General features: G+C 42.6%; 1 protein-coding gene across 1 annotated transcript in view; it reads left to right on the forward strand.

Moving 5' to 3' along the window:
* LOC146669036 (receptor-type tyrosine-protein phosphatase gamma-like) overlaps positions 1-24,606 on the forward strand; it is a 368,084-nt gene that overhangs the window by 307,278 nt on the left and 36,200 nt on the right. Inside the window, exon 9 of the mRNA XM_085405467.1 lies at positions 17,566-17,750. Coding sequence (XP_085261593.1) covers positions 17,566-17,750 — 185 coding nt within the window. The remainder of the gene's footprint in view (positions 1-17,565; positions 17,751-24,606) is intronic.

Raw genomic sequence — 24,606 nt, forward strand, 5'->3', positions numbered from 1 at the left:
ATATGAAACAGATGTCAAATGCATCCCTCATGGATGACATATAGTCATCTTGAGCCACAAACAACATCCGTGTAACAAGGTAGAAGCCACAATCAGTTTTTGGCAGTGACTTTTATATAACCTTTATTTTTGCAGTTAAAAACAATCTCATTAACATTAAAAATGTCTTTTGTAAGAGTAAGTTGGCCAAGAGGACAGCAGAAATGGCAGCAAATATTCCAATAGTTCTTTAAAAATATTTTAAGTAGGGATAAGGGACCGGATTGGTTATAATGTAAGTACAATAACACAGAGTTGTGAAGATACTTGAAAAACTGATAATTTTTTAATTCTATATATAACCCCTTTGTAAACCCTGTTCACCGAAGTCTATTTACGAACATACATAAAGATATTACACGGAAAAAAATACACGGAAACATTGGAAATCAGTTTTTGGCAGACAATCACTTTTTGGCACAACACCGGCTTTGAAATCGCATGACAAAAATATCATACACATTAAAAAAAACTGCATCACCAACGTAGCCTGGACAACATTTGCTAGTTAGATGAAGTCAGCTATCTCATCGTAGCATGTTTATTTGCATATTTATAATCATACGGTTCTTGGAGTGAGTGCATACACTCATGAAGTTTAGTAACTTCAGGTCACTGCAACAAGCCCAGGTACAGTTTACCGACGGATGGGTGCAGGACCTTGAAATGCACCGTGTAGAAAGTAAAGACCATCGTACGTATCATAAGTTTACCAGTCTCACAAATCGTCTTCATAAATACACATTCGTTAACCGTTTATTAATAGGACCTTTGAGCTCAACGGTAATTAATTAGTAGTAGAAATAATTTCTGGTACGCGTTACAGAAATGTAGCAGTGACAATAATACTGTATGCTGTAATCGTACTGGGCAATTAGTGATACATAAAAACTGTTTTATCCTGTGAATAAAAGTATATGTTTTTGTCAATGTACCATGGTAATAACAGAAGCGAAACGCAATATTGTGTCAGGACAATTCACTATTTATGCACAATAAACAAAGGAGCATAGCGCGACAATTTCTGTTCAGCGCCAGACTTGCTTGTAACCTATATCACCAATTATGTTAAGAAAAATGACGCATTAACTACAACAGCAGACTGACCTTTGTGTAAATGCTTGGAGCAGACTAACCTGGGAGCTGGAGTGTTCTGGGACGTTATATTTGGTCTTTGAATGGCTGCAATCCAGTCGCGTCTTTGTTACTTCGGAAACATGGCTCAAACAATTTCTCTTCAACGACGTAATCCGATAACAACCGATCTCTTTACCCGTCGGCTTTCCGTGGCTGTCATGTGACCGGCTATTGCAGTTAATAGTACAACGGCTTCTTGACATTTTTGTGTTTCTTTTTATCGCTGTATAACTGATTTTAATTGAAAGCCTGCGTGCGCTAGTACCTCTTGCCACGAGTTCCCAGAATCCTTTGCGGTTCTACCCCTGAATGACGTCACATTTTCAATCTACATGTACATCTAATATACATGTTAAATTTTATATTTGGGGTGAAATATCAAGTCTTTTCAAGTAAACCGGTTCAAGTCCAATTCAAGTCCCAGGTCATTGGTGTAAAAGTCCAAGTCAAGTCACAAGTCTTAGAACATTTTTTCAAGTCAAATCTAAAGTCATAAAATTAATGACTCGAGTCTGACTCGAGTCCAAGTCATGTGACTCGAGTCCACACCTCTGACCTATTCATATTCATTGACTTAATTTATATAAAAGGAGGTATTGGTATTTACATCTGTAGTTTCAATCTATGCTTGGATCAAAGTAAGGGAAAATGCTACTTTGGGTCAGGTACTTGTACTAGCTTAAACAGCTACATTTCCCTCGCTGCTATGAACTGAGCTGAAATGAGCTGAGAGTCCAAAGTGCAGAGAACTAATCTGAAGAAATAAAAAGTGAAATCCCAGGCAGAGCAGCTCAATCTTATTGCTTTTAAGCCAAGTGGAGCAGACTGAGGCTTGGTTTGATGACACTGAGGCATGTGGACAAGGTGATAAACTTTCAGTGTTCTACTTTTACAATAATTAATTGATTAAAGCATTTCTTATGGCATTGTATCCAGCTGTAGGCAAATAAAAAATGTAGACAATATCCTGTTTTGTTTCACAGTGAGTGATCTGTTTTAGCATAGCTACTGTAACTCAACCAATTCCCCAAAATAAGTTGTAATTTTTTTTCAATGTTCAATCTAATGTCTTAACTTTGTAACTATTGTTAGTTTTTGCAGGATAGAGTCAAAATGACACATCCTGGTGGTTCTAGGGTTGTTTAAAATGTTGGCATTGACCCTCTGTTAGTGCTTGGTTCTATCACTTGGTCTCCCAGGTGATCTATACAGAATTCCTAATCTGCTAAAATATATCCTCACATCATTCTTCCATGGTAATGATTCTTAATGTTAATAAACGAAGTATATGTACAGATTGTCTTTTCTTTTTGTGTGCTTTTGGATTATCTGTCTTTTTAGTACTAATTCTGTTAACTCTCCTAACATAAGGCAGTGGGAGGCACACTGGCCAACCTCCCACTCTCACCTCATTACCAGTCAAAGAATGCTACAACGTGTGCAGAGTTTGTGTATGCATGCTGTGTGTTTGTGAATGTGCTTGTTTTTCTCTGTGGACTTATAAGTCTGCATGTGAGGCCTAGCATCTGTTCACTGTCATCTCTCCCTAAAGAGTTTGTCCCCAACCTTCCTTCAGGCACTGTTCCATATGGTCCGCAAGGAAAGTATATATGCTAGACATGCACAAACCCACTCTTCCACATACGCGTGTGTGTGTGTGTGTTTTCCTGGCACATTATGCTTGCTCGTGTAGGATGTCCTTGAGTGCTACTATGAGACATTTTCTGTATGCAAAGAAGAAATGCAGATCAGGAGGAGGGAAGACGGCTGGATGGAAGTGTGTAGAATTACAGTTAAAATGAAAATAACAGGTACAGCTGTCTAAACCGCTTCTTAATGCAAATATCTAATCACCCAGTTACATGGCAGCAATTCAGTATATTTAGGAAGGAAGAACATGGTTTGAATTACAGTAGAAAGTATTAACTAAGCATTAGAATGGAGAAAAATCCGATCTAAGTGACTTTGAATGTGTCAGAGTATTGTATGAGTATTTTGGAAACTGGTGATCTACTGGTAGGGATGGGTACCGGTGTCCGGTGCCATGATGGCACCGGTTCTGACATAAACGGTAGTAACCAGACCGAAAAGCAGCGCACATTTCGGTGCTTTATTTCGGTGCTGTTTTTTCCTGAGCTGTGATACACTTCTAGCCAATCATTTTACGTTTCCGAGGATAGTAGGCGGGTCCAGGTACGTACGTTCTTTTAGAGCAGAGCTACAGATTAAAAATGTCCAAGGCGAAGCGGTCAAAAGTCTGGCTGTACTTCACAGCAAAAGATGCAAACTCAGCAGCCTGCAACAAGTGCTTTAAGCTGATACTGTCAAAGGAGGTAACACCTCAAATCCGATGAAACACCTGGCGACGCATAGCGTTTTTTTTAAAAGCCGAGAAATGCGCTGTATTTAATAGCTTGCTGCGAGACCTCACACTGAGCACATCTACTGCGGGTGGGTTGCCTGTTATCAGACCCGGAGTTAGCAACATCCCCAAAAACCCGAAGAGGAGAGTCCTGGCCCCTAGCCCTGCCAGTGTAGCAGAAATGATGAGGATGATGATGCAGCAGCAGCCGTTCTTCTCTGCGTGAGTAGCTTAATGTTGTTCGTGTGTAATTTACGTTGAGTAGGCTAACCACGTTATTACATTAATGCATGTAAGGTGAACTAGCAAACACCGTCGTAGTTACATGCGGCTGTCTTCTTGTTTGATGGCAGATACTCCCTTCACCCTGGCCAAAAAGGCTAAAATGACCAAAGAAAAAGTGGAAAACAGCTAAACATGAGAGGTTTTTGGACAAAGTTTGTGTTTTTTCCATTGTTTAAGCACTGCTTCCAGCCAAGAGTGATACCATATATGTCCCATAGCTGCAGAAAAGGCTAACATTGTTATCTTTTTACAAAAAACCAGCTGAACATGAGAGGTTTTTGGACCAATTTTGTGTTCTCCATTCTTTAAGCACCGGTTTGAGCACCATTTGAGCACCGGCACCGTTTCAAAAGTACCGATTTGGCACCGGTATCGGATAAAACCTAAACGATACCCATCCCTATCTACTGGGATTTCTCACACAACCATCTTGAGGCTCTTTATAGCAGGTGATTTTAAAGAGAAAATATTCAGTGACTGGTACTTCAATTTGATCAAATTTTCAAGTGAGCTTCGTTTACATTGCGCCAATTCAGAAGAACAATTGCCTCAGAACACTTTAAATTATAAGGTAAAGACCTACTACCTGAGCAGGAAGCCAACAATCACCGACCCCCTACGAGCAAGCACTTGGCAACAATGGGAATGACGGGGGAAAGAAACTCCTTTTTAATAGGAGTTTTTCTGCTATTCTAACTCTGGCAGAACCATGCCCAGTTAGGGGCAGCCATCCACTGTGATAACTGGGGGTAAAGAGAAAGATAAGAGCAGAGAAAGACAGGTTAAAAGGCAATCTATAAGAAAGTGAGCCAGAGTTTATTAATTGTTAATAATTAAATGTAGTAGTAGTGTATAACCTAGAGATGAAACCATACCACTTTTTTATGTCTGATACTAATATCATAAATTTGGATATCTGCCGATATGAATCCGATAGTCTATTATAATCAATAAAACTGTTGTTTTTTTTGTTTTTGTTTTTTAATGTCTTGCTGCATTTTGTATTTGTACTCAAGTTTAAAAAAACAAAACACTAAAGCTATTCTGTTATACCTGGATGCAAAAAGTACACTGCACCCAAAATATTTTATAGTTCAGCAATACTGATCTTTTTATTTAAGCTGTTAGCAGAACTTTAAATCTAAAATTTAAATTTAAAATGCAATTTTATGCAGATTTCAAAAACAAAAAATAGAAGTGCAATATAATAATAATAATAATAATAATAATAATACATTTTATTTGAGGGCACCTTTCAAAAACCCAAGGTCATCTTACAAAAGAACAACATTAATAAAAGGAGCAATAGTCATAAAATACATAAAATAAGTTAAAATTGCAAAGCAGAGCTTGACAACAGATAAAATCAGCACTAAAGCGAATAAGCCAGTTTAAACAGATGTGTTTTGAGCTGTGACTTAAATATGGAAAGAGAGTCAATATTTCTTAGTGCAGGAGGAAGAGAGTCCCAGAGCGAGGAGCAGAGCGACTGAAAGCTCTGCTCCCCACAGTGATGAGATGTGAGAACGGAACAGTAAGATGAACAGCAGATGAGGATCTGAGAGGGCAGGAAACAGTGTTGATCTGGAGCAGCTCACACAAATATGAAGGAGCAGATTTATGGACACACTTGTACGTGAGAAGTACGATTTTAAAGTTTATCCTGGTTTCTACGGGCAACCATGAAGCTGCTGAAGAACTGTTGTAATATGAGCTCTTGACAGAGTAGGAGTTACGACCCGAGCTGCAGAGTTTTGGAGAAGTTGGAGTTTATGAAGGGACCTTTTAAGGAGACCAAATAAGAGGGAATTGCAGTAATCAATGCGGGACGTAATAAGACTATGGACAAGGACGGCAGCAGCATGGGGAGGAAGGAAGGGGCGGAGTCGGTTAATATTACGCAAGAGGAAGTAAGCAGACCGGGTTATGGAATTAATGTGAGACTGGAATGAAAGAGTATTATCAAGTATGACACCCAAACTCTTACCCTGAGGGGAGGGAAGGGTGGGAGAACGTTCAATGTTAATAGAAAAACCGTGGGATTTGGTTAAGATAGATGGTGTACCAACAAGTAAAACTTCAGTTTTATTACTGTTTAGTTTGAGAAAATTGGAGTAGAACCAGGATCTAATCTCAATAAGACAGTCTGAGAAGGAGGAAGGTGGGAGGGATGAACTGGGTTTAGAAGAAAGGTAGAGCTGGGTGTCATCGGCATAACAGTGAAAATTTATATTATATTTTCAGAACATATGACCAAGAAGGAGCATGTAAATAATTAATAAAAGAGGCCCTAATACTGAACCCTGGGGCACACCAGCAGAAACAGGACAGACTTGAAGACTGGGATTTAAATTGCATAAACTGAGTGCGGTCTGAGAGATATGAGGTGAACCAGGCAAAGGGGGTGTGACTAATGCCAATGGAAGCTAAACGGTTCAGGAGAATATTGTGAGAAATGGTATCAAACGCCGCACTAAGATCAAGAAGGATGAGGATGGATAGGAGACCAGAATCAGCTGCCATCAGAAGGTCACTGGTAATCCTTAACAGAGCAGTTTCTGTTCTATTACAGATTATGGTTATTGAGGTGTAAGTGAAGCTGGGAGGCGACAACTAGGGGAGATTTACGGAGCCCCCCAGGGGACATGGGAGAAAAAAAAATTAGGGAGGAAAAAAAAAAATTAGGGAGAAAAAAAAAAATTAGGGAGAAAAAAAAAATTAAGACGGACTTTTGCGAGATCTCGCAAAAGTATTGCATATTTGAAAAAGAGCTCCGACGTTTTTGGAGATCTGACACCCACTAGCTCGAAGCTAACGGGAGGTCGAGACCTACTACAGCCGGGAGGAACACCGCTCTCCCGGCACATCGTGCCTCGACCTCCCGGTCGGCTTCGAGCTGGCGGCCTCCGAAGAATGCAGCTAAAACTTTTGCGAGATCTCGCAATACTTTTGCGAGATCTCGCAAAAGTTTTAGCCGCATTCTTCGGAGGCCGCCAGCTCGAAGCCGACCGGGAGGTCGAGGCACGATGTGCCGGGAAAGCGGTGTTCCTCCCGGCTGTAGTAGGTCTCGACCGCCCGTTAGCTTCGAGCTAGTGGCTTCGAGCTAGTGGCCGCCAGCTCGAAGCCAACCGGGAGGTCGAGGCACGATGTGCATGCAAACTCCACACAGAAAGGCCCCGGCCTGATGGTGGAATTGAACTCAGGACCTTCTTGCTGTGAGGCAACAGTGCTAACCACCGTGCTGCATATTATAATAATAATAATAATAACAATAATAATAATAATAATAATAATGGATTGGATTTATATAGCGCTTTACAATACCACTATTCATTCACTCTCACATTCATACACTGGTGGAAGCAGCTACAGTTGTAGCCACAGCTGCCCTGGGGCAGACTGACAGAAGCGAGGCTGCCATATCGCGGCCTCGCTAATACATTGTTTTCATGGATGCCTGGATGTTAAACTTCATAGTTACACCTGGTAAAGTACCAATGCTGATCGTTTTATTAAAGATGAAAGAATTTAGACAGTTTTTAACTCTCAGTGATGCTGCAGTGTTTGTTTGACTTTGGGACCTGAAGGGGATCTGAAGAGGATTGAGTTTTGGACCCAGATTACTCCCAGATTTACGAGCACAAAGACAGGTTAAAAGGCAAACTGTAAGAAAGGGAGCCAGAGTTTATTAATTGTTAATAATAACGACAAATACAGCAATAACGACGGCCCGCTTGCATGTTCTACAAAAAACTGTGCTTTGCTGTGTATCTGACAGACAAACACCAACCAGTGAAGTTGCACCATTTTTAAAAACTAATTCTGGTTCATCCGTTTCACTCAACAATCCGCTTTCCCCCTTCTCGTTCTCCGTTGCCGCCGTGCTTTTTCGGCCGTGTGCATATGAAAACAAAGGCACTGCGCATGCGCGTTTTACCCATATTCTATCGCGATATTTCATTTTCTTATCGTTGCCTAACATTGTACCGGTATTACCGTGAACGGTATATGGCCCAGCCCTACACAAAAGTAAAAAGTTGCCAAAGCAAGTAAGAATTAAATAATCTGGAGCATGTACAAACTGATATTAATCTTTAATAGGGCTTTCAAAATTGAGAGCAGAGAAAACAACTCCTGTATAATGTCATCCGCTATCTTTGTTTAATTGGTCACATGACTGCATCACGTAACTAAAATGCAATCATCATTTTTGAAAGTCTGCATTTTCAAGTGTCCACACTGCGATGGGACAGCTCAGTTCTGAAATGTATGCGCTTTCGAGAGTGTTTTCAAAACACTGCATTTTCCTTGAGCAAAAACGTCGTCTCAGTGTGGACAGGAGGCCAAAACTGAGAGAAAACGATGTGTTTTCAAACGAAAACGCATTAGTGTGGACGTAGCCTGAGAGACACAGTCAAATGCCTTCTCCAAATCCACAAAATACATGCAGACTGGTTGGGCAAACTCCCAAACACCCTAGTTCAAACAAGGTGACAGCAGTAGCAACGGCATTATTCTGCAATAGTTGTGACAGTAGCCGAAGTAGTGTTTTCCCTATACATTTTAACTTAAATATAACAGCATTGCTTAAGACTTTAAGCTGGGATATTGTGAGTTGGGTTTTGAACCACTTACTTTAAGCATTTTCCTCTCACAGGGAGAGCAGATAGTGATGCTCGGTTGATTCATTTGTATACTTTTGTGTTGTACATCCCCAACTACTAGTGCCACACTCGAAGTGTGTACATGTGGACATAAATCATTGGAGGTTGACACACAACTCTTGCACTCAGATGTAACTAGGCTTGGCTTGTAGTTGTGGGAACGTAAATGCATGGCATTCCTATACCGATGATGTCCCAATATGACACTTTTATATGATATAAACATTTATACTGGTAGTGTCACGGACAATATAATAGGGCAGTGAGCTGAACTCTCTTATTTTCTAGAGTTACTCTGATGAGCTGTGTTAGGTAGATTCGGGAATATCTACACACTCACAGCATGTGGATTGTTTGTATGGACTCTCGTGCTCACTGTACTCTCTGTAAACTGCCACTGTGGTTCCTGACACCTCAGCCACTTCACACCTCCTCCACTCACCCTGCTCACTACTCCCCACCCCCAACCACATCACCCAGTACACATCCAGATGGATCCAGCCTTTCTCTCTCAACCATACGGGTTAGGAAGGAACTGAAGAGGATTAAAGCCAAGAAGGCAGCGGGCCCAAATGGCATCAGCTCAAGGGTTGTCAGGTCCTGTGCAGATCAGCTGGGTGGGGCGATGGAGCACATCTCGTGTTGTACCAGTGCCAAAGACTCCACATCCCAAGGACATCAACAGCTACAGGCTGATGGCTCTGACATCCCATCTTTTTTTTTTTTTTTTTTTTTTTTTTTTTTTTGGCCTGTCCCGTTTGGCTCTTTTGCCATCAGAATTGTTGTCTAAAGGCAAAGAAAGATGCCCAACGGATTTACTTTACCAAACTGACCATCCCAGCCTTGCCGTAATGGTCCATTTGATTCACCTTTTATTGTTTATTTTATTTTCACTTACTGAATACGGGACAGACTTGACTGGGGGAAAGAAGGGGAGAAAGAAAGAGGGAAAGAGAAACAGCTGAGAAGAGGGACGGGGGAGAAGGGCAAAAGACAAAAACCAACAGAACGGGCAGAGAAAAAAAAATGCATATATCAATCACCTGGATCACCTGCTGAGAAAGAAAAAAGAAAGCAAGCAGAAGAGAACAAGAGTAATAGAATAAACAACATCACAATGATATATGGGAATATGACAGTAAATACTAAATGTTAAACATTATTGTGCAGCACATAAGATCAACAGAACACAGTGTGCTTTGAGGTAGGAGCCAAAAAGGGTGTAGTTTGTGGGTGTGATCACCCGTGTGTACACCTGTGAGCATGGACGCGCTTGTTTTTTAAAAGGTTCCTTCATGTAATAATCTGCTAGAGGGTGTGGGGGGGCCACAGCCCCGTCCTCCAGGGCATGAAGCAGGTGTGGAGGAGATCAAAACTCCAGACATCCAGAGGCCCCCAGAACACAAGAGACCAAGGAAGACCAACAGAGGGGCAGCTGCGCCACTGTCCCGGAAAGAGCTGAGGAGAGTCCCAGATGAGGGCTCACTCAGCAGCCGCGGAGCAGAAGCCAGGGGGGGTTGCAGTGACGCGCCCGTGAGCTCCGCCGGCAGCCAGCTGCGCCTGAGTGACCGGCCTGGGGCTCGGTCACTCAGGCTGACATCCCATCTGATGAAGACCTTGGAGTGGCTTGTCCTGGCACAGCTTCGCCCCCTGGTGAGCTCATCACTGGACCCACTTCAGTTTGCCTACCAGCCTGGCATCGGAGCGCATGGTGCCGTCATTCACCTCCTATATCGTTCCCTCTCTCACCTAGAGACCGCTGGCAGCACTGTGAGAATCATGTTCTTTGATTTCTCCAGTCTCCTTTAACACCATTCTTCCCACAGTTCTGAAGGATAAACTGTAGAACTCAGGAGTGGACCACCACCTCACTACCTCCCACTGGAGACATGTTCTCTGGAGTGACGAATCGCGCTTCTCTGTCTTGCAATCTGGTGCATGAGTTTGGGTTTCCAGGAGAACGATACTTGTCTGACTGCAGTATGATGTGGGGGTGTTTTTCAGGAGTTCAGCTCAGCTCATTTGTTCGACTAAAATGAATTATTAATGCTTCAGCATACAGAGATATTCTGCTCCCAAGTTTGTGCAAACGGTTTGGAGATGGCTGGTTTATGGAGTAACGAGAAAGTAATATAACATGTTTCTTTTAAGAAAAATGAGTAAAGTGTTATACAGGGTGGGCCATTTATATAGATACACCGTAATAACATGGGAATGGTTGGTGATATTAAAGTCCTGTTTGTGGCACATTAGTATATGTGAGGGGGCAAACTCCTCAAGATGGGTGGTGACCATGGTGGCCATTTAGAAGTCGGCCATCTTGGATACAACTTTTGTTTTTTCAATAGGAAGAGGGCCATGTGACACATCAGACTTATTGGTAATGTCACAAGAAAAACAATGGTTTCAGGTCTGAAGCACAAACGGAAGCCTAGTTATTTATATACTTGCTCTCTACGTCACACCACACTTTAAGTTTCGATCAAACAGCCTAGTTGGTTTCACTTTCTTCTGCAATTACCATGCTTCTGCAAAAGCATGCAGTTTCCTGTCAGCCTACAACCTAGTTTTACACTGAAGTCTGGGACTCTCATAAAACACACTAATCAGCATTCAGATTATATATTTTATTTCCTAACACTAGGCTCCAGGGATTCAGGGGGAAAAAGCTCACCTTCAACAGATGGTAAAACCTGTGGTTGGTATCCAAGGGAGGACAAACTGACATGAGAGAACTTTTGACAGGGCAATGAGATGAACAGCTTTGGGAAATTGATCTTTTATGTTAAGTATTACCATATTGCCAGAAGAGGGTGGAAAACCAGTGACAAAATCAAGTGCAATCTGGGACCAAGGGTGACAAAGAGTTGGGGAAGGTCTGAACAAACTTGCATAAGGAGAGCTGGAAGACTCTTCTTGTGCACAGACAGAGACTGCAGAGACGTATTCGTGGACATTGTTAATCAAGGCAGGTCACTGGAACAAACGTTGAATGAAGGTTATAACACAGTTGATTACAGGCTGGCAGGTGAATTTGGTGGTGTGTGCCCAGACAGCAGAAGGGATATAGAGGCAACCCTGTAGATTTTTCATGGGGTCTGGTTCGGTCTGTTAAGCTTGTGGATGGCAGATTCAATCACCCATGTGAGGACGCCAATGATAAATGAGGAAAAGAGGAAGACTGATTCTGCTGGCAGAGGTGGAGAATTTCCTGGAGAGTGTCTGGTTTGATATTCCTAAACAGTATGAAAAATAGGGCCCATCTGACTTGTTAGGCATTGAACCGGTTAGCTGACTGGAGCTAGGCCAGGTTTTTGTGACCTGTCTGATGAAGGGACCACCCCCTCCAGCCAGTGCCTCCACCCTTCAAGAGCGATCTTGATGGCAGCAACTCTTGGTCTCCTACATCATAGTTGCGCTCTGCAGGGGTAAGATGACGATAAAAGACAAGAATGCATTTTACTTTCTTGCTGCCAAGAGAGTACAACTCCCATGCTGGAGTTAGAGGCATCCACTTCCATGATGAACTGGCAGGAAAGATCAGGTTGAGATAGAATGGGAGCTGCGGCAAAATGTTGTTTTAGATGGTCAAAGGCAGTCGGGCAGAGGGGTTCAACTGGTAGGAGATTTTAGTGGAGGTGAGTTGGGTTAAAAGCAGGGCGTTCTTACTGAAATCCCTGATGAAGCTACAGTAGAAGTTTGGGAAACCTAGGAAATGTTGGAGTTGCTTTTGATTCTGAGAGACTGGCCAATAAGTTTCTGCTGGGTCTGGTTTGAGTTGTCCTTCCAAAATATAACTAAGGAATAAAACGGTGACAACCTGGAGTTCACATGTCTCGCCTTTGACAAAAAGTTTAAGTCACTTCAACAGCTGCCTGGTTGTAGATGGTGAAGAAACACTTGCTGCAAAACATTCCTAAGTGACCTCGCCCAATCAATGAAAAAACCAAAATCAAATTTAAACGTGCTTTTCCAGACTATCCAAGTTTATCATCATGTTTGGCAAATGTACTGCTGAAAAGAAAAAATAAGGAAACACCTAAATCAGCAATATATATAAGCTTTCAATTAATAAGAATTTTGGTTCAAAACATTAAATATTATCATTTATTCCTCATCACAGAGGAACCTTTTCGAAACTCTATGATGCTATTCTGTCTTTTAGTAACCACTCTAATGTTAAGCTTAAGTGTACACGGGAAGGAGAACTAGGAATTCAAATACATGAGGAGTCTTGGAAACAGGCTATAGCGAGAGTACGATCTTCCACCTCCTGTGCTTGTCTTGGACTTATTCAATTTAAGGTCATACACAGGGTGCATTTCTCTAATTCTAGACTTTCTGAATTGTATCCAGAAGTGGAAAATAAATGTGATAAATGCCATGGTTCTCCTTGCCACCTTAGCCACATGTTTTTTCTGTGTCCTGAGCTACAAGGTTTCTGGACAGGGTATTTTGCTATTATGTCAACTATTCTTGGGGTAACTCTTCATCCTTGTCCTCTGATTGCTGTATTTGGGATTCCTGTTCGCTCACTTACACTTTATTCCACACAAAAGGATATTATTGCCTTCACATCCCTATTAGCGAGACATCTAATATTGTTGCGTTGGAAGTCTGTTAAGTACCTTTCAGCTCTCTGCCGCGACTCTTCACCTGTTCCTTCTGTTTGAATTGACTGAATTTGGCCACAATAGGCCGTGGTCTCCCGGTCCGCGACCGCGCGCCCCCCAAGTGATGTACTCTATCGAAGTCGATGTTCTTTACGGTGTCCTCCGGCAGCTTCAGGTGGATTTTAATGAAGTTTTTCACCGTTGCCTCTGCGTCCTCTCCGGCAGTTTCTGGAATTGGTGAGGGGGTAGGGACAGGCTTAGGGCGTCGGGGGGTTCCCCGGAGGCATCTTCCTTGGGGGGCTCAACCCGGGGTAGCGGTCACGTCCGGTTGGGGGCTCTGTTGGCTCTCAGGTGACTGTTTCCTCGCGGCTGCGTGCAGCGGGGCTAGGGGAGGGTCTGTGCTGACGGACGTGGGTTACTGACCTGGCAACCTGGCTGCCCCTGGGTGGGTCCGGGATGGGCGTGAGGTTCTGGGGGCGCTCCGTCTCTGGGCTGGGGCCCGGGCCGGGCCTCGGGGGCTTGGGTCCTGGTTGGTGTGTTGCCGGGGTTGTGGGCGGGTGGGTGCATGGGGGCCCGGCCCTGGAGCAGGGTGCCGCCGGTGCGTCGAGCCGCCTGGGGGGCTCTTCAACTGGTGGGGGGGATGGTCACATCTTGCAGGAGCTTTCTTCTCTTCAGGAACTCTCTGCAGGAGGGGGAGATACAGGAGAGGTGGAGGAAGATCTCAGCCTGGGCGTTTACCGTCTTATGTAGTCTGGAAGATGTGTGGATGGTGGGGTGGGTGCAGTTTTCTCTGTGGTGGGGTTGGGTGGACTGTCCAGGGCTCTGTGGAGCCGGAGGGCGCTACTGCACTGGGCCCCGGTCTGATGGGCCTGGGCCCCCCTTCCCTGGCGGGTCGCGGAGGGTGGGAGTGCCTACTGGGGTCAGCGGGGGAGCTGGCCCCAGGGAGGGGTTACCTGCCCCTCCCTTCCTTCCCTCCCCATCTCCAGCTGCCTCCCTCTTCCCGCTCCTCCACAACCACCCACACATGCAGGGCCTTGGAGTGGGGGTATGTCACCAGGGTGCAGAGGAGGCTACCCCCCCCCCCCCCCCCCCTGTCCCCTTCTGGCTGCCTCTGCCTCAATTTTATCCCACAACTTAGACATTCACATTATTCACACTCTCATTACACATACATATAGGATCTTGGGGGTGGGCACAATCACGGAGTCCAAATTACCATCAGGGTGTATACCTCACCCCTGACGTCGTTGCCCACCTCTCAATTTTAAATACACTTAGTCACTGAGGGCTAGCAGGAGGGACTATGCGCTTACCTGCTGCTCCTTGGCAGGTAGCTCCATGCCCTCCTGGGTTTTAATTGCACCTTAGAACACATATGCATCAACACTACAATGAGCGGGTGGAGGGAGGTTTGGAGTCTTCTCCCACCCCCATTCTCTGCGGCCTGCTGGAGCGGGAGGGCTAGTAGGAGGAGTTGGCCGTCCGACTGCGGTCTGGGGTGTGGGGCCTCCCTGCTGCTGCGGAGTCGGGGTGGTCTGCCTCTCCCCACCGCAGGGAAAAGGGTAACACCACCTGGGTCTGGGTGCAATTCCCCCCTCCAGGGGCAAGGGTACCTAGACCCGGTTTGTAGAGTACGCTTGGGGAGTGTGATTGTGTGTACAGCGTCTCTTTATGTCTGTCTCCACGTTGGTTGAGTGTGGAGTGAGTGCATATGAGAGCATGAGGGTGGGAATGGATGTTTGTGTCTGTGTGTGCCTGTATGTCTGTGTCTATATGTCAGGTTGGGTATCAGACGCCACCTCTCTGGGGACACCTCAGGCCCTCCAAGGTTTGGAGGCCTATCTCCACCCACCACCACTTCCCCTGCCGGTGGCGGACTCCCTCAGGTGTCGGTGTGTTGGTGGTTCTTTGTGTCTGGGGGTGGGCGTCCGGGTACACACCGGCTCACTCCTTGGCGGCCGCTTGTCGGGGCCTGGGGCCTGGGGCTCGCTCGGGCCCCTTTGGAGGTGGGGTGCCCCCGGCCTCTCGGCCTGGGGCTCGGTCACTCAGGCACAGCTGGGGGCCGGCGGAGCTCACGGGCGCGTCACTGCAACTCCCCCTGACTTCTGCTCCGCGGCTGCTGGGCGAGCCCTCATCTGGGACTCTCCTCAGCTCTTACTGGAACAGTGGCGCGGCTGCCCCTCTGTTGGTCTTCCATGGTCTCTTGTGTTCTGGGGGCCTCTGGATGTCTGGAGTTTTGATCTCCTCCATACCCGCTTCACACCCTGGAGGACGGGGCTGTGGCCCCCCCACACTCCCTAGCAGATCATTACATGGAGAAACCTTTGGAATGCAAGCATGCTGATCCACACAGGTATGCACACATGGGTATTCACAGACGCGGACTAAAGCTTTCTTGGCTGCTACCTCAAAGCACACTGTGCGCTGTCTATCTTGCGAGCTGCACAATATCGTTTATTATTTAGTAAATATTGATATCTATGACTAGCTAGTTTATTGTGATGGTGCTTTGTTTTCTCTATTATTATGTTGCTCTTTGTTGTTTGCTGTCTCCTCTGTTTGTTTTTTTTGCTTGTTTTTTTTTTCTCCATACAGGTGACCCAGGAGTTCTTTTTTTTTTTCTCTCTCTTCCCCCCCCTTCTCACCGTCTCTTCTCCCCTTTGGTTTTCTTTCTTTCTCTCCCCCTCTTTCTCTCATTCATTCCCCCTGTCCTATTTATTAAAAAAAAAAAAAAAAAAAAAAAAAAAAAAGACAAAGGATGAACTGAAGCTCTGCCATCACGTAATGTCGCATACTGCTGTTTCTGATGTCATTTAGAAAAAAAAGGAAAAAAAAAAAAAAAAAAAAAAAAAAAAGGAAGTCTGTTAAGTATCCTCCTATTTCCTTAAGCTTAGGCTTAAAGATGTCATGTGTCTGTGAAGGTTCTCAGTCTTTGCAAGCTCCTTTGACTTAAAGATGTCATGTTTTTTTTAAAACTTGAAAAAATTAAATACACGTTGAGAGGTTGCACAGCCAAATTTTTTCACAAGTGGCAACCCTTTATCTCTTATTTTGCTAGTATAGAGGTATTGCCTGTTTAAATGATAATGTTAACATAAATAAAAGGCAAAATGTGAACTTAGACTAGACTGATTGACTAAACTGGGAAAACTAAAACACAAAACACAGGGAAACGAGAGAACTAGACCCTGACACAGGAGACAAAAAGACAATACAGACAACATGACAAAGGACTCGACACTGTTGTAAAACAGGAAGCACGGAGATACACGGGCTTGACATAACATCAGGGACATAGAAAACGTAGATGGAGCATGGACATAACTAAGAAACTAATACACACAACATGACAGCTAGGGAGAAAACACATAACAGATGACACAAGGGGAACCAAGAGGAGACAGGACACAGGACAAAGACACCACTGAGACACACAAAGGGGAAGGGAGACTTAGACACAGGGGACCTGAGTTGCACACTGAAGACACGACACCAAAACCAACAGACATGGAAGGAAATTAGACAAGAACTAAATAGAGGAACTGAACTCAGTATCAACAGAACTAACTGAAGACTAAACAAATTAGAACATAATAATACAAAAAAACATGAAATTCAACATGCTGGGTGAAAAAGACCCAGAACCATGTACTGTTGAAAAAATGATCAGTAGACCTGTCCATATTTGTGATTGGTCAGATGCTGCCATGTGAATCTACAGCTACAATACCTGTAAAGCATTTGTTTGTGCATTTGACTTTATAGTCCTGTCATTTATTTATGTTGCTCTTCCTCCCTCTCGAGTGTATCTGAAAGACAAGCTGAGCCAATGTATTCAGTCATTAAATGATCTCTCTCTCTCTCTCTCTCTCTCTCTCTCTGTCTTTAATCATTATCTGCCTCGTTCATTCTCCCTTTACATTACATATTTTTATATCTTCCCTATCCTTTTTCTTTCTCATGCCCATTCTTCTACGTTCACTTCCTTCTTCACTCTCCTTTTTATAATCTGTTCCTGTAACTTGTCTTAATTTCCCATTTCCTCTTTACTTCTTTCTCCACTCTTTTCTTTATTTTCCTCATACCTTTCTTCATCTCTATTCTTATGTTTATTTCTATAATTTCTCCATTTCCTTCCATTTTGCTTTTAATTTTTCTTAAATGTAATTTTCCTTTTCATTTTCTCATTGTTTTAATCTCCGTTCTTTCTTCTTTCCTATCACTCCTCTTCTTTGTACTAACATATTCTTCATTATTCATCATCCTTTCATAAATATTGTTGTTTTTTCCATCTGATTGCATTGCTTTGTTTATTCCTACCTACCCTTCCTCATTTCCCTCTTGCATACCTTTCTTTTTCCGGCTACTATATTTTGCACTTTAACGCCTTCCCTCTTGCTCTTTCTGCACATATCCACAACTTCACTTGTGACTTTCATTGACCCTGCTTCCACCCTCCTCCCAGTCTGCAGTAGTGCTCCCATAAACATGAAGGTGCAGCATGTCAATGGCAGTGCTTTGGTGGTGCGTTGGGCTCATCCGGAGGTCACCTACCACTCACCCATCCAGCATTTCCTGGTATCTTACAGCTGGACGGCCCATGATGACAGCTACGAAGAGACCCACCTAACGGATGCCAAACACAAACTGGTGAGTCTTTGAGGGACTGCAGGGTTGGAGCCACATTATAGGTGGATGCTAAGTTTTAACTAGAAAAATTTGCATTTCCTGCAAAAATGCTGTGTAAAGTGTGCGTGTTAGTCCCCATAGGGAAATAGTTCCTCTGCATTCACCCAGTGAAGCAATGGGCAGCCACCAGTGCAGCGCCCGGGGAGCAGTGTGTAGGGACGGTACCTAGCTCAGGGGTACCTCAGGCTAGCCGTTCAGTGGAGTCGAACCCCCGACCTTCTGATCATGGGGCCACCACTCTACCTACGGAGCTATCCCTGCCCCATGGATGCTATAACGCTGAAGCTGTTTGCTGAAAATAGCTGAAAAAGATGAAAAGTTTCAGGGGTGAAAAAAATGAAAATTCTTTTGAAAAGGGGTGAAGAAGCTGAAATTTGTGTTGAAAAGAGTTTAAAAAGTTTAACTGTGAACTGAAATATTGTTGCCATAAGCAGGATTTGAACCCGGGCCTCCCGCTCCGAGAACGGATGCTCATCTCACTGAGCTAAAACACAGCTTGACCCGGCAACTAAAATCAATGACCACACTGACAATGTGTTCCATTTATCTCAATGGGCAAAAAAATTGCATATAAAATTCAATATCTCAAAAAGTATAGAAGTTATGAGTACCAAAAGTCATAGCACACATTAGCAAAAAGAGCAGAATTTTTTAAAGTTTGAACATAGTAATTTTAATAAAACATAGTATTTCTTCCAAATCACAGTATTTCTGGTAAATCACAGTGTTTGTGCCAAATCACAGTATTTGTACCAAATCATAGCATTTGTGATAAATCATAGTATTTGTGCTAAAACATAGTATTTATACTAAATAATATTTTTCCTGCCAAATCGTAGCATTTGAGACATTATTTGTGATTTATGATTTACATGGAATACTTTGACTTAGCAGAAATACTATAATCTAGCAAAAATACTACAACATAGCAGAAATTCAGTCATTGAGCAGAATTACTAAGATTTAGCAGAAATACCATGACTTGGCAGAAATACTAAACTTTGGCACAAATACTTTAATTGAGTAAAAGTATTATAAGATAGTATTTCTGCTAAATCATTTTATTCCTGCTATGTATTAGCAGAAATACTGTAATTTTTCTCAAATACTATGAAATAGCAGTAATACTATGATTTGGCAGAAATACTACATTTTAGCACAAATACTATAACAAAGCAGAAATACTATGACTTAGTAGTAATAGTATAACATAGCAGATATACTATGATTTTGCAGACGTACAATGTTTTTGCACAAATACTACAATTTGGGAAAAATACTGTGTTTTAGGACAAATACTGTGATTTGGCACAAATACTATGATTTTGCAGACATTCTATGTTTCTGCACAAATACCACAATATGGCACAAATACTAAGATTTGGGGCGACCGTGGCTCAGGGGGTTGGGAATCGCATCTGTAACCGTAAGGTCGCCGGTTCGATCCCTGGGCTCTCTGTCCTGGTCGTTGTGTCCTTGGGCAAGAACTTTACCCTACTTGCCTACTGGTGTTGGCCAGAGGGGCCGATGGCACGATATGGCAGCCTCGCTTCTGTCAGTCTGCCCCAGGGCAGCTGTGGCTACAACTGTAACTGCCTCCACCAGTGTGTGAATGCGAGAGTGTATGAATAGTGGAATTGTAAAGCGCTTTTGGTGCCTAGAAAAGCGCCATATAAATCCAATCCATTATTATTATTATTTGGCACATATACTATATTCAGCACATATACTATAACATAACAGAAATATTAATTGGGCACAAATACTATGATTTGGCACAAATACAATGATATGGCAGAAATACTGCATTTTACCACAACTCCTATGATTTAGAAGAAATATATGACTTTGTACAAATACAATGCTTTGGTTTGAATACTATGATTTGGTATAAATACTATGATTTAGCAGAAGTAGTATGATTTAGCAGTAATACTTTAACATAGTAGAAATATTGATAGACACACACATACACAGAGAGTAAAGGGAACAGGAGCTGTGGAGAGTCTGGGCTTGGTATATGTAGGTCAGTCGAATTAGCTGCACCTGCTGTAGTCAGCCCTTACACACACAGACACAGAGAGAGGTGTGAGTTTTCTTCAGTGTATTTCTCACATTCAGGATTCTCCTTGAACAAATGGCCATAATTTCCTAACCGTAGAGGCTAGAATGGTCATTCTAACACCGTTTTGTTCAGAAGAGATGGGGGAATCTTCAGGTCTTCATAATTCATAATTAAAGTATAAATTATTAAAGATATGTGACTTGTAACACACTGTAACTGAGTCGAGGCGAAGCAAAAACTGCCTTGACTTGCCCTCAAACAACGTTTTGTAACTGTAAATCTATATGGAGCATCAATATCATTCTTTCATCATAAGAAACAGCAGGCTTTGGTGAACAGTCATGGACATTTTCAGGGCTCTGTCAAAATCCATCAAAAAGACATGAAGAGAGAAAAAAGTGCCTAATTTCCAGAGTTCGAAATCTGAAGAAATCTGAGCGACGGACGAATTTCCTACCCTCAAACAAACATAATTCATGGCCAAACGGTAATAGGTGAGGAAAAAATTCTTGAATTGTGAGCGTCAGGAGTGTCTGAAGATATATTGTTTTAACTTGAGGCTATGACGATTTGAAAATGCCTCTCATTAGAGAATTCCAGCGGTGATGTTGAACAAATTCTCTATTGACTGTCTATGGAGAGTTGTCGGACTTTGTGTTGATCTGAGGAGATTTGCTAAAAATCTGTAAATCCCACAACAATGATAGTGACATTTTCTGAAAGCCAGCAAAAATACCTACGTTTTGATGTATAATTTGTGGGGGTTGAGTGGAAATTGAGCGAGTAGCAAGAAGTTGTTCGGACATGAAGAGAAAATTCAGAAAGTTCAACTGTCCACTCTGAGTTAGTTGCATAGCAACCGTAACAACGCATATATTTTCTGAAAAATCACAATTTTGCAACTGAAAACTTAAAGAGGGATGAGATTAAAATGGTAGAAGATATGAAAAAGCTGAATCATACATGAATAGCCCAATAAGTTGAGAACAATTTAAAGTTTGAATGGTTGTTCTACGTGAAAGTATGAGGAAGTAGTTAAGTTTTAGCAGAATCGTGGAAGTTTTCCATTCATTTCAATGGGACAAAAAAAAGGAAAAAAGTGTAATATTTTAAAAAGATATAATAGTTATAAGTACCAAAAGTCATAGCACCCATTAGCAGAAAGAGCAGAACAGTTTAGAGTTTGAACGGTGAAAATCGGCTGAAAACTGAGGAAGTAGTTAAGTGCCAAAAAAGCAACTAGATTATAGTGGAATAAAGAATAAAGAGAAACAGGATTTCAATAGTGTGGATGCCTGTGAGCAGCCACACAAAAATGAATATTAAAAAGTAGTGCAAGCATGTTTCATATTGCAGTTGATTCAGCAGCTACTGAATATAAGCTTTAAGATATGAGATACAAGATGAATGAAGTGGAAAAAAAAGATTGATGGCACAAAAATACATTTTTATATAAAATGGAGGGAAAGAGGGGAATAACAGTGAGCTTACAAAGTGTTTAACAACTTAATGATTTTGCTCTAGGTTTATTTAAGGTTTACTGGCTCACTGACATTAACAGCCAGTGGGTTTCAGTTACACAGCTACATGTTGTTTTTTTGTAGAACAGCACTGAGATGCATGAAAGACTGAATGTGGCTTCTTTTTTGAGGATTTGAGGAAGAATATATAGCACACATCTTTAACTACTTTAAAAAAAATTTAATTGGGTACACAAGTTTGAATTGTATTATTTATAGGTTTAATGGAGGGGAGCCTATTTGCAGTGTTGGGGAGTAACGGAATACATGTATCGCCGTTACGTATTTAAAATACAAAATATGAGTAACTGTATTCCGTTACAGTTACCGTTTAAACAGGTGGTATTTAGAATACAGTTACTTTGTTGAAATAAATGGATTACACTGCGGTACTTTCCTGTTTCATATTGTGGCGGGTCAGGACTGTTTGGGTTTGTTTGACAGCTACGTTCTGTTGTTCCAGGCGGCAGCGTTACGGTTGCCATGGTTACAGGGCGACGCTCTCTCTCTCTCTCTCTGCGACTGTGTGTTTCCTGGGTGAGAGAGCGCCTTTTCGTTGTTGTTGTTGTTGTGCTAAGCTAACAGGCAGAATGCTACAAGCATAGCTCTAAAGAATGCAGCATCATGGGCAGTGTAGTCCGTGTTGCAGGGAGAATGGACTGCCATACACGTTATGGGTCTGTGAGCGCGAGGAGGGAGAAAAAGGGGAGTGGAAAGGTACGAGTTGTCATCGAGGAAAAACGGGAGCTGGAAGCATGTAAATATAATAATAACCACTGCAGCCAAGAAGAGAGCCTGACGAGCCCAGCTGTAAGTAAGCTATTAAGACTCAACTGTACACCGTGTTCGTGTTTTCCTCCGAAAACAATAAGTTTCGTTGGAGCAGCCTTTCAACGCCTCTCTCTGTCTCTCGCCAGAAAAGTTGACCCACACAACAAGGTAAAGCTATTTTTCGGCTACGAGCCGACAGGGACCCCGCCGTATTAGTCAGAGGTCCCTTTACTACAGTTCGGAGTCGCAGACCTTCAGTAATAGTAATAAATCACACAGCAATAGTACATTCACGTTGTTGTAAAAAGCATGATAATATATTAAGCAATCCAAAGTATTCAGAATACGTTACTGTCATTGAGTAACGTAACGAATACGTTACAGAATACATTTTGGGGCATGTATTCTGTATTCTGTAATGGAATACATTTTAAAAGTAACCTTCCCAACACTGCCTATTTGATATAAAATCATTCACACCAGTCTAATAACACAACAGATTCTGTATATGTACTGTGCCATAGACTAGCGTCAGCTTAATAATTCGTAGTCACACAATTGTCTTTGTATTTTTTTTTTCTTCTTTTTTTTGGCCTGTCCCGTTTGGCTCTTTTGCATCAGAATTATTGTCTAAAGACGAAGAAAGAGGCCCAACGGATTTACTTTACCAAATTGACCATCCCAGCCTTGCCGTAATGGTCCATTTGATTCACCTTTTATTGTTTATTTTATTTTCACTTGCTGAATACGGGACAGATTTGACTGGGGGAAAGAAGGGGAGAAAGAAAGAGGGAAAGAGAAACAGCTGAGAAGAGGGACGGGGGAGAAGGGCAAAAGACAAAAACCAACAGAGTGGGCAGAAAAAAATAATGCATATATCAATCACCTGGATCACCTGTTGAGAAAGAAAAAAGAAAACAAGCAGAAGAGAACAAGAGTAATAGAATAAACAACATCACAATGATATATGGGAATATGACAGTAAATACTAAATGTTAAACATTATTGTGCAGCACATAAGATCAACAGAACACAGTGTGCTTTCAGGTAGGAGCCAAAAAGGGTGTAGTTTGTGGGTGTGATCACCCGTGTGTACACCTGTGAGCATGGACGCGCTTGTGTTTGTAAAAGGTTCCTTCATGTAATGATCTGGTAGAGGGTGTGGGGGGGCCACAGCCCCGTCCTCCAGGGCATGAAGCAGGTATGGAGGAGATCAAAACTCCAGACATCCAGAGGCCCCCAGAACACAAGAGACCAAGGAAGACCAACAGAGGGGCAGCCGCGCCACTGTCCCAGAAAGAGCTGAGGAGAGTCCCAGATGAGGGCTCACTCAGCAGCCGCGGAGCAGAAGCCAAGGGGGGGTTGCAGTGACGCGCCCGTGAGCTCCGCCGGCAGCCAGCTGTGCCTGAGTGACCAAGCCCCAGGCCGAGAGGCCGGGGGCACCCCACCTCCGAAGTGGCCCGAGCGAGCCCCAGGCTCCAGGCCCCGACAAGCAGCCACCAAGGAGTGAGCCGGTGTGTACAATTGTCTTTGTAGAATGAAGGCTCCTCCTCCATTTCACGCCTGCTTAATTAACCTGATTTTGTGCAAAAATGCATTTTTACTCTGCTAATAATTGCACAGTGTGTTTAATACACGATTCCCTCTGTTTTAGGTCAGTGACAATCTTGCTAACCTGTGCTGCAGACCCTTGTTGCCTCATGTAGACAACCAGGACAAAAGCAAATCTTGCATATCCTGAAAACCTTTTTCTTTTGTTTTCTGTATCTACAGTCTAGGGGTGGGGGAAAAAATCGATACTGTGTAGTATCGTGATATTTTGTTTGCTAATTTTGTTTGCTAATAATGTATCGATACAGGGACAGCAGAAATCGATATTTTGTTACAAAAAAAGTTTTTGTAGAGTGGAACATGCTCTGACTTCAGAGCATGTTGATCAGCTCCTTTTTCTGAGCAGGAATCCTGACATTCCTTCACTGTCCAAATGTGTTTAACTTTTTTTTTGGCAGCAATAAACATGACAGTTTACTTATTTTAATTTAAGACATGTTTTATTTTAATTAAGTTTAAAACGTTTTTATTTAATGTAAAATTATATTTTGTTTTAATGTACTTTCAAATTCTTCAGTTGCTGAAGGGGCTGCATAGTTTTCATAAATTGCATAGTTCAGAATAGCTATAATTGTACCAGATGGTTGCATTCAGTTAAGTTGGACTAGACTGTAATACAAACCGTTCAGTTTGTCAACAATAAAACTGACTGAAATGAGAGAAAGACTGAGTGTGAGACTTTATCAATATTCATTTTATCTAATATCAAAGTTTACCTTTATGTACAGAATCTGAATATCGCAAAATATTTAAAAAAAATTGCAATAATATCGTATCGTGCGTTAAGTATTGTGATAATATCGTATCGTGGGATGTATGGTGATTCCCACCTCTACTACAGTCACAGTTC

This window comes from Rhamphochromis longiceps, linkage group LG5 (assembly GCF_057381845.1).
Source record: "Rhamphochromis longiceps isolate RC_006_pf linkage group LG5, R_longiceps_female_GT1.1, whole genome shotgun sequence".
NCBI lineage: Eukaryota > Metazoa > Chordata > Actinopteri > Cichliformes > Cichlidae > Rhamphochromis > Rhamphochromis longiceps.